This window comes from Rhododendron vialii, chromosome 5a (genome assembly GCF_030253575.1).
Source record: "Rhododendron vialii isolate Sample 1 chromosome 5a, ASM3025357v1".
NCBI classification, from domain to species: domain Eukaryota; kingdom Viridiplantae; phylum Streptophyta; class Magnoliopsida; order Ericales; family Ericaceae; genus Rhododendron; species Rhododendron vialii.
The window spans coordinates 1,595,626-1,607,149 of NC_080561.1; the positions used below are offsets into that span (position 1 = coordinate 1,595,626).

The following is an 11,524-nucleotide window of genomic DNA, read 5'->3' on the forward strand; positions in this document are numbered from 1 at the left end:
ATATTATCCTGCTAATTTAAAACCATAAAGAAAGACCTGTCCTGCTAATTCGATAACCTGAATTGGAAATTAGTTTACCCCTAAGTTCAACTGTAACAAATGGTAATTTGTGGTACGTTTTGTATAGGTACCAGTGCCTTGGGCTAGTTCGGTGCCATGCCAAGTTAGACACATCCTTTTTGGTGAGTTGCGCATACCTTGGTTACATGTATTTTTCTGAATTTTGGAATAAAATGCCATTGCTTGTTTTTGCTGAAAAATGTGGAATTCGATCCGCTTACTTGGTTTAATTGGTGACGGTGAATAAAATACATGTGATGGCCTGTTTATTAAATCTTTTGTGTTGTAGTTAATCTAGACCATGGCAATATGCTTTGGGAGCTTGAATTTTACTTCTTGTTAGTACATGCCTGTGATAATACGAATCATTCGAACGGTGTCTCGAGCACTAGGGGACATATAAAGAAACTAGTGGCATGAAGTAATAAGGTAAGAGATGCAGCCAGGCATCACCCGGTAACGATATCTTACCACTCTTCAATGGGGTCGCTCCCCAACCGACTGGCAAAAATACCGTTGAATGTTATTATCGCTCGAATGTGCAAAAGTGAAAGGGAAGAAGAAAAGTGTCCATCTCTTGGACCAAAAAATTGAATTTATGGATCGAAATGTTATTGGAAAATTTGATGAGAATACTTGAAATATTGCTTGGTTCTTGAATTGTTTTATTAAGTAAGGTATTTCCATGGTCAAACTTGTAATTTTGGTATACGTTTCTCACCCGAGCTTCGGCTTATGAAAACCTTTTCTAATTTTTCAGGTTATTGTAGATAGCAAGTTGAGGGCTGGCTGTGTTTTTTTTTGGTAGCTCTTGTAAATAACACGTCTGTAAAAAGGAGTAAGAACGTTGTGTAGTTTTGAGACAAGTGGTATTGTAAATTAAGCTTAGCTATGTTGTATAGACACTCTGGAGTTGTGTGAATAGTCGCTTCCGCTGTTTTTCTTTTTATGTTATTTAGTGTGCTCTGAATGGGAAAAGTGTTGGAGGCCTTGGTGATTCCATCACCGGCCGGTCACGTGACCCGTATTGGAGTTGGGACGTGACAGAGGTGGTATCAGAGCATGGTTTGAGATTAGGGTAAAACTCCAGAGTATAGGGGACATATGATATATTGGTATACAACAAATATATTAAATATAGAGCCAATAGGAACAAATAAGTTACTTAATGTGGTTTCTTTCTCTTTTTGATTTGTAGGGATGGCAAATTATAACTTCCACCAGGGAAGGGACGAATGGGGTCGTTATAAGGTGGTTTCACGGGGACCGAGAGTGTACTCACTTTTGTTGTAATATAAACATGTTTAGTTATGGATGAAAGAATGTGTTGCCCTTATTTTATTTCAATTGTTATGACTAAATCTAGATTGTGATTATGTTTAATTTGTTTTGTTACTTAGACTTAACCATGGTATGACATCGCACTCAAGCAGAAATTGAGTCGCAAACGAGATTTGAACGCTTAGAAAGGACAATAGCAAACCTAACCACTCTTGTCCAAAATCTACAACAAAACCAACCACCCCCTCCTCCACCACGAGGACAACCACCACCCCGAGAACAATCACCTCATGAGCCACCCCCACAACGACAACCTGTAATACCCGAACAAAATGAGAATCAAAATCAACCTCAACCAGCAGCAGGACTTGATCTTAAAGAGTTCCTGAAATTAAAGCCTCCCACATTTGAAGGTGGAATAAATCCTACTGTTGCATATGAATGGCTGGCTGAAATCAAAAAGATCTTTAAGGTAATTACGTGTACAGAAACTCAAAAGGTGAGGTTGGCAAGTTACAAGTTGAAAGGAGAAGCACACCGTTGGTGGAATTTGAAAGATAAGGCAGAACCGGGTATGGAATGGAGGCGTTTTGTGGTAGTATTTAAAGAAAAGTACGTCCCTCAGGCGATCAGAGATGCAAAATGTTCCGAGTTTTTGGATTTGAAACAAAAAGGGGGAAAGACTGTTGCTGACTATGAAGCTGAATTTACTAATTTGGCAAAATTTGGGTCCCACACCATCGATACTGATAATAGGAAGGCGCGTAAATTTGAAGATGGGTTAATACCAGGAATTAGAAATGTTGTTAAACCACTACGCTTGCCTACATATGCGGATGTTCTCGACCGTGCTCTCATAGTGGAACAAGGACGCGAGGATGTCAGAAAAATCTCTGAATTTAACAAGAGGAAGAATGTGAATGTTGGGAGAAATACCGGTTATGACAACCCAAAGAGACAGAATACTGGGAAGGTAGATCAAAGAGGGACTCTTCCTACTTGTGCAACATGTGGGAAGAACCATTCTGGAGTATGTTGGAAGATCAGTCAAGGGAATCAAGGATCGAGTATCCCGGCTTGTATTACGTGTGGTAAAAATCATTCAGGAGTATGTTGGAAAACTACAACTAAATGTTTCAACTGTGGTCAGAATGGCCATATTCAGAGGGACTGCCCAAAGAGGTTAACTGGAGCCAATGCGGTGCCAATGGGGAACAACATCAAAAATCCTACCGGACAGAAGACGGGGACAAATCAAAAACAAGGAAAGGCTTTCGCGCTAACTCCTGGAGATCCGCGGAATACAGAATCAGTTGTTGCAGGTACTATACTCATCTGCTCCACTCCTGCCTATGTACTTTTTGATTCGGGATCAACACATTCCTTTATTGCTAGCCAGTTTGCGTTCACTACAAGAAAATGCGGATTTGGCAACACAACGAAGTACATTGGCAAAAGTGTATATGGGTTGGCAAAGGTTTTTGCCGATGAAAAATTTTGTGTCGGCAAGCTGTCGGCGTTGATATGTCGGGAAAGGGTTTCGCCGACGTGAATTGTCCTTCATCGGCAAAAGTATAGTTACAGCGACGCGGGTTTGCATCGGCAATTTCTATCGGCAAATAGTATTGCGTCGGTAAAAAGGGGTATTAAAATCAAAGAGAAAAACACTTTTGCCGATGAGATTTTTGCATCGCCGAAAGTTAATTTTAAAAAAAAAAGTTACTTCTTCCGTTATATTTCCGCCTACCCCATGTTTCGAACAGTGGACGTGAAGTCTCCGTGTCCTAGATCTATCTACCAACGGCACCAACATACTCTTCATTACTAATTTTGCAATATTTATTATATATCACTTACATACGCAGTACATATACAATTTTACACTAGTATAACATACTCTTATATATAGTGTTACTAGTGCTTTGCCCGTGCCTACGGCACTACGCATCCTGGTAGTGCTCGTGCGTAATGCTGTAGGCACGAGCATTTTTGTAATATATTTTATTTTTTTATGTCAATGCCAGAAGCCGAGCAGTGGGTAAAAAGAACCGATTGCATTTTTGTAATATATTTGTAAGAGTGTAGGTGTTTTTTTAAAAGAGTTTGAGAGCACACATCAACCCTTGGATCAAATGAATCTCAGCTTTTCTTTCAACTTGTGTTTGTATGGTCTCCACACTCTTATGTTTTATTAGGTAAATATAAGTACTTTATATATATTTATAAAAATATATTGCATATACATACAAATAACACAAACACATATACAGAGACGGAACTACTATGGGTTACGGGGGCCTTGGTTCGGGATTTTTTTTTTCCAAATTTCAATATTAATATTAGTTATTTTTTGATTTGCTAGGAACACTTGGATATTGTATTTTTTATTGGATGTTATTTGACATTTAAATGAATGTTTTTAGGCACTTGGATATTAATATTAGTTTTTTTTTTTTTGTATTGGATGTTATTAGACATTTCGTATTGTATATACTCTCTCTGTCCCACAAAGTTTTTTTTGTCCACAAATTTAGAACCTAAAAAAAATAATTCAAACTCTCTTTTCGTATTGTATATACTCTCTCTGTCCCATGAAGTTTTTTTTCCCACAAACTTAGAACCTAAAAAAACAATTCAAACTCTCTTTTCGTATTGTATATACTCTCTCTGTGCCACAAAATTTTCTTTGTCCACAAACTTAGAACCTAAAAAAATAATTCAAACTCTCTTTTTGCAAATTACTAGAAATCCATGTGTTCTTTAAATTTTTGCAAAAAGTGAAAATTTAACTTTTGCCGACACAAAAATGTCATCGCCGAAAGATTTATCTTTTGGCGATGCACATTCTATAGCTAAAATTTCCCCTTAGGACAATCACCGACACAAAAATGTCGTCGCCAAAATGCTGAACTTTTGCCGATGCACATTTCGTCGCTAGAAAACAAATTTCGTTGGCAAATATTTTGCGGGAGAATATTTCCCGCCAACCTTACTTTTGCCAACAACATTGCCGATGCACTTACTTTCATCGCCAAAACATCTACATTTACCGACACGAACTAGTTTTGCATCGGCAAAAGCTTACTTTTGCCGACAAAAAATGCATTGCGTCGGCAATCGGGTCGCCTTTGGTGCATTTTCTTGTAGTGGTTGAAGTTGTCTAAAAGCCCCGAACCACTCGCATATGAATTATTAGTGTCTACACCTTTGAATAGTAGCACAATATGTAAATTGATATATAGGGAGTGCGATGTGAAGTTTGGGGGTAAAAAGTTGATAGCAGACCTAATATCTATGCTTATAGATCACTTTGATGCAATTCTAGGAATGGACTGGTTATCTAACAATAGTGTTACTATAGATTGTAAGAATAAGTCCATTGTCTTTCGAAGCCCTGGGCTGGATGAGTTTCGGTTTATTGGAGAAAGTGTGTTCTCACCTCCATATTGCATTTCGGCAACTCGTGCCCAACGACTTTTAAAGAAGGGCTGTGAAGGGTACTATTGCAGTATAGTGTCGAGTGAGACCAAAAAAGAAACGTTGGAAAGTATCCCTGTGGTTCAAGATTTTTTGGAGGTTTTTCCAGAAGATTTTCCTGGTACGCCAGTGGACAGGGAAATAGAGTTCTCAATTGACTTGGCACCCGATATACAACCTATTTCTAAAGCACCTTATCGAATGGCACCAGCAGAGCTTAAAGAACTGAAAGTGCAACTACAGGAATTACTGGAGAAAGGTTTTATACGACCTAGTTCATCACCATAGGGAGCACCGGTGTTGTTTGTAAAAAAGAAAGATGGGACTATGCGGCTATGTATTGATTATCGGGAATTAAACAAAGTGACGATCAAGAATAAATACCCACTACCCAGAATAGATGATCTGTTTGATCAATTGCAAGGGAGTCAGATATTTTCTAAGATTGATTTGCGTTCAGGATACCACCAATTAAAAGTGAAAAGAGAGGATATTGAGAAGACAGCTTTTCGTACTCGGTATGGTCATTATGAGTTTATTGTGATGCCATTTGGAGTGACGAATGCCCCCGCTGCCTTTATGGATTTGATGAATCGGGTATTCAAGCGTTATTTGGATGATTTTGTGATCGTGTTCATTGATGACATTTTGATATACTCGAAGAATGAGGAACAGCATGCAGAGCACTTGCCAATTGTGTTGCAAACCCTGAAAGAACAGAAGTTGTATGCAAAATTTAAAAAGTGTGAATTCTGGCTGAAGGAAGTGGCATTTTTGGGGCACGTTATAAATGGTGAAGGAATTTCTGTGGATTCCCAAAAGATTGAAGCAATTGTGAATTGGCCAAGGCCGACAACTTTAACCGAAGTTCGAAGTTTTATGGGTTTGGCCGGTTATTATAGGAAGTTTGTGCAAGACTTCTCTAAGATTGCAGTACCCTTGACTGAGCTAACTAAGAAAGAAGAGCCATTTATTTGGACAGAGAAACGGGAGCAGAGCTTTCAAGAGCTAAAGCAACGACTCACTACAGCTCCAATTCTTGTACTTCTTGATGGAACTGAAGGATTTGCTATTTACAGCGATGCCTCACGACAAGGATTGGGTTGTGTATTGATGCAACGTGAGAGAGTTGTAGCGTATGCTTCTCGGCAGTTGAAGCCTCATGAAAAGAATTACCCAACACATGACCTTGAATTAGCTGCTGTCATTTTTGCACTGAAAATTTGGCGTCACTATCTTTATGGAGTGTCTTGTGAGATTTATACTGATCACCAGAGTCTGAAGTATATTTTTACTCAGAAGGAATTAAATTTGAGGCAACGACATTGGTTAGAACTGATGAAAGATTATGATTTTACGATTCACTATCATCCGGGTAAGGCAAATGTGGTAGCCGATGCACTGAGCCGAAAGACGGTGGGAAAGTTGAATCATCTTATTACCCAGCAACAAGCCTTACAGGAAGAGATGGAAAAGCTAAACCTAGAAATTGTTGCTAAAACGTCGAACGTTAAGTGTTATGTGATCACAGCACAACCGGCGTTGATTGAGGAAGTAAAGACTCGACAAATGGAGGATTCTAAATTGAAGAAAATATACGATCAGGTGAAGGAAAAACCCCACGTTGATTTTTCAATTGATGGACAAGTGATGAAGTTTAGGGATCGGCTGTGTGTTCCTAACATTCCCCAGCTTAAGCAACAAATTTTAGATGAGCACCATACGTCAAAGCTTGCATGTCACCCCGGAGTAACAAAAATGTATCAAAGTCTGAGGCAACAGTATTGGTGGATGGGTATGAAAAAAGAAGTGGTGGATTATGTGAGTAGACGTTTGTCATGTCAACAGGTCAAAGCAGAACGACGAAAACCCGCTGGGATATTGCAACCACTACCTATACCTGAAGGAAAGTGGGAGAACTTAACAATGGATTTTGTAGTAGGACTACCTCGCACGTAGAAAGGAAACAATTCAATATGGGTAATTGTGGATCGATTAACCAAGACTGCTCACTTCCTATCAGTGAAGAATACGCATACGATGGATCAGTTGGCTGCTATTTATGTTCGGGAAGTGGTGCGTTTGCATGGAGTTCCAGTAGCTATTATTTCAGATCGAGATTCGAGATTCGTTTCTAGATTCTAGAAAAGTTTTCAGAAAGCAATGGGGACCAAACTCAATTTTAGCACGGCATTTCATCCTCAGACCGATGGTCAGTCCGAACGAACAATTCAGACATTGGAGGATATGTTACGAGCTTGCTCACTAGATTTGCAAGGCAGTTGGGAGGAGCATTTATCTTTGGCAGAATTTGCTTACAACAATGGCTATCAAGCAAGCATTGGAATGGCACCGTTTGAAGCATTATATGGTAAGTCATGCAGGTCTCCGTTATGTTGGACCGATGTGGGAAAGGATCAAATTACTGGGCCAGACATTGTGCAAGGAACTGCAGAGAAAATTCAATTGGTTCAAGACAGACTGAAAGCGGCTCAGGATCGACAAAAGAGTTATGCAGATGCTAACAGAAGGGAATTGGAATTTCAGGAAGGTGATTGGGTTTTTCTTAAAATTTCTCCAATGAAGGGAGTATTGCGGTTTGGGAAGAAAGGGAAGCTGAATCCACGGTATGTCGGACCATTCGAAATAATTGAAAGGGTTGGGCCAGTGGCGTATCGTTTAGCTTTGACGCCTGAACTTGCAAGGATTCATGATGTGTTTCATGTGTCAATGCTAAGGAAGTATATATCAGACCCATCACATGTTCTCACACAACTACCAGTGGAGTTAGAAGAGGATTTACGATATGAGGAACGACCCGTCAGAATTATGGATCGAAAAGACAAACAACTTCGAAGTAAAGTCATTCCGTTGGTAAACGTTTGGTGGGAAAAACATTCTGGGGATGAGGCGACGTGGGAAAGAGAGGATGATATGCGACGACAATATCCGGAGTTATTTGAGGAAGGTACGACTGATTTACCCATTTTATCTTGAACCCCAATCTAACTTGAAGTTTAGACAATTTGGAGGACCAAATTTCCTAAGGTGGGGAGAAATATAAAATCCCGACCTTTTCTTTAAAAAAAAAGAAGTTTAGTCACGTGGTCCGAATAGGAACTCGACACACTGTATGAGTTACGCAATGTTGAGATTTCACCGTAAAAATCTGACACCGCCACGATGACCCTTAAATTATTATTAGTTTGTGTTGAATTTTTGAGAATTTTCGGAGACCGAAATTTGAACGCGTACGGACAAAATGTGTGACAACCGGACACGGGGTGCCACGTGTCGCGCTATAGTACCACAGAGTTACAGGTGTCATTCTTTCACCTGTTTCATCTCAAACCCACCGAAGTATATATACATAGACATAAAGGGAATTAAGATATTAAACTACATAAGTAAATTAACTTGCTTAAACTTCTACGCCTGTAACCATCTATCTGAACTCACCGCTCGCTGTTCTGACCAATTCTCAAGGGAAAATTCTACTGCCTCTTTTGGTAATCTCTCGTTTACTAACTAATTTACTTACAAATGTGTATTAGAATATGTATAATTAATGAATTGATTTGGGGCAAAAATTACTTACAACTCTCTTTCCACGCACTCGCCATACTTGAACATTTCTGTAATTTCTTCACTAGTGGAACCCCTTCCGGCAAAGAGTTTTGTTTCAGAACTCGCCCCCGTAAATTGATTTAAGTAAAATTATTCGTTGATTATTTGCTGACTGTTATAAGCCTCCATGAGATTGACTTTGCTAATGCTAATTCCAACGTATATATCTACCCTAGCAACTGTAGGAATTCTAAACCAATTTGTGTATGTTAAGTATATTATCCTGCTAATTTAAAACCATAAAGAAAGACCTGTCTTGCTAATTCGATAACCTGAATTGGAAATTAGTTTACCCCTAAGTTCAACTGTAACAAATGGTAATTTGTGGTACGTTTTGTATAGGTACCAGTGCCTTGGGCTAGTTCGGTGCCATGCCAAGTTAGACACATCCTTTTTGGTGAGTTGCGCATACCTTGGTTACATGTATTTTTTTGAATTTTGGAATAAAATGCCATTGCTTGTTTTTGCTGAAAAATGTGGAATTCGATCCGCTTACTTGGTTTAATTGGTGACGGTGAATAAAATACATGTGATGGTCTGTTTATTAAATCTTTTGTGTTGTAGTTAATCTAGACCATGGCAATATGCTTTGGGAGCTTGAATTTTACTTCTTGTTAGTACATGCCTGTGATAATACGAATCATTCGAACGGTGTCTCGAGCGCTAGGGGACATATAAAGAAACTAGTGGCATGAAGTAATAAGGTAGGAGATGCAGCCAGGCATCACCGGGTAACAATATCTTACCACTCTTCAATGGGGTCGCTCCCCAACCGACTGGCAAAAATACCGTTGAATGTTATTATCGCTCGAATGTGCAAAAGTGAAAGGGAAGAAGAAAAGTGTCCATCTTTTGGACCAAAAATTGAATTTATGGATCGAAATGCTTGTTATTAGAAAATTTGATGAGAATACTTGAAATATTGCTTGGTTCTTGAATTGTTTTATTAAGTAAGGTATTTCCATGGTCAAACTTGTAATTTTGGTATACGTTTCTCACCCGAGCTTCGGCTTATGAAAACCTTTTCTAATTTTCCAGGTTATTGTAGATAGCAAGTTGAGGGCTGGCTGCGTTTTTTTTTGGTAGCTCTTGTAAATAGCACGTCTGTAAAAAGGAGTAGGAATGTTGTGTAGTTTTGAGACAAGTGGTATTGTAAATTAAGCTTAGCTATGTTGTATAGATACTCTGGAGTTGTGTGAATAGTCGCTTCCGTTGTTTTTCTTTTTATGTTATTTAGTGTGCTCTGAATGGGAAAAGTGTTGGAGGCCTTGGTGATTCCATCACCGGCCGATCACGTGACCCGTATTGGAGTTGGGACGTGACAGGTTTACACCAGGTAAATTTAGGGGCCAAAGCAGAGTAAGGGTTTTGCACAATCCCGTCCTTTCTCGTTTTGGCTATAGTGTCCCTTTTCTTTTTTTCTTCTTATCTGATAGTCCTCCTAATTTTCTCTCTTAATAATTTGTCTTCCTAATTTTTTTTATCTGTTATTTACCCTAGGTATAGTAAACCTCTCTTTGTCCTCCTAATTTTCTCAAGTATCATAATTTTTTAAAGTGGGTGGAAACCATACATATTTACTTTTTTAAAATTTTGGATGATGCTTCTAAATATATTTTTTGCTAGATTTCTAATTTTTTTTTGTATACATACAGTTTTTTTTTTTGGTTGCCCCTCTCCGGGGGGTTGCCCGAGCCGGCCGGCTTGCGGGGCTTACCCCTGGCCGGGTGAGTCACGGCCAACAATATATCGATGGACAAGCCATCCTCAAAAACTCGTCCAATTCTCTTATTATATACTTCGTATGGATTTACATCACTACAAATAAGTACAGTCTTATGTAAATAACATAAGAGATGAGAAGAAATTACATGGAGTGGGAATTGAATTGATCGTAGGCACGACGTGAACAAGGACGAAACGAGTGGCTTTATCCATGAGATTCTCCACTGCCCACTTGACAGCTCCGCGGCTTCCGTCTTCCCCGAGGGTGCCCCGAGGGTGCCGCCGCCGCTTTTGACGGCCACTGCCACAGTCGCCATCTCTGGCAAAGTAAGCTTGCTGTCAGTCGTCTCGAAATGACAAAAACTGTATCAATTGTTTCTTAGATTGTTCTGCAAAGCATTTTTAACGATTTAAAACCAAATCAAAATAGCATAGACATTTTGAAATTTCATTGGATTATAGTGTAATTAATGTATTATATGAATTATACTTTTTCGATCAAAGGAATATTTCAATGATTCCCATGTTTGTATTTTGAACGTTGAGGTACGCGCAAGATGTTCCGGTCTTTCAAAATTAAGACAGGAGGATAGATCTAAAAGAATACAGAATATACCTCCAAGAAGCTTGACATTCGAAAGACCAAAATATTGTTTCCATCGTCCTATATCGGGGGGGGGGGGGGGGGGGGGGGGGGGGTGTAAAAGAAGTGACTAAAATTTTATTTTGGACATCACAGAGAATAAATTTAATTGGTTGTTATAGTAAAACTCATAACGCGTAAACACAAAAAATAATATTAAGAAAAATCCAGTACTTTTTGAGGAAGGATATTCCGAGGAATCCACAACGTTGAATAATGCAACATTACGTCACTAATGAACTGGACTCCGCTCCATTGGGCCCTCCATTAGTGAATGATAAGATATTAGATATCGTATCACCAGATTGAGAGTTATAAGGTATATAATAATCATTTAAGAACTAGAGTTCTATGGGCCAACGTCGTCATAATATGAAGTTATACATAAAATAAAGCGAGAATATTGTTTCATCATAATTGGCGAACTTAAGAAAAGTAAATTTGGACATTGTCAGCAGAATTTCAATCGCATAAATATAAAACAAGATTTGAAGATTTGAGCCTTGTAGTATTAATGAAGTATAGGTAACGTAGGACCAATAATCATTTAAGAACTAGAGTCCTATGGGCCAACGACATCAGAATATGATGTTATACATAAAATAAAGCGAGAATATTGTTTCATCGTAATTGGCGAACTTAAGAAAAGTAAATTTGGAAATTGTTAGCAGATATCCAATCGCGTATATATAAAACAAGATTTGATCGAAG

The 11,524-nt window shown here is 38.8% G+C and overlaps 1 protein-coding gene across 1 annotated transcript in view; it reads right to left on the minus strand.

The window, feature by feature from the left end:
• The window catches only part of LOC131325385 (U-box domain-containing protein 34-like), a 31,095-nt gene extending 20,579 nt beyond the window's left edge, over positions 1-10,516 (minus strand). Inside the window, exon 1 of the mRNA XM_058357630.1 lies at positions 10,317-10,516. Within this exon, the coding sequence (XP_058213613.1) occupies positions 10,317-10,383 (67 nt within the window). The 5' untranslated portion in view covers positions 10,384-10,516. The remainder of the gene's footprint in view (positions 1-10,316) is intronic.
• Between the last annotated feature and the right edge of the window lie 1,008 nt (positions 10,517-11,524).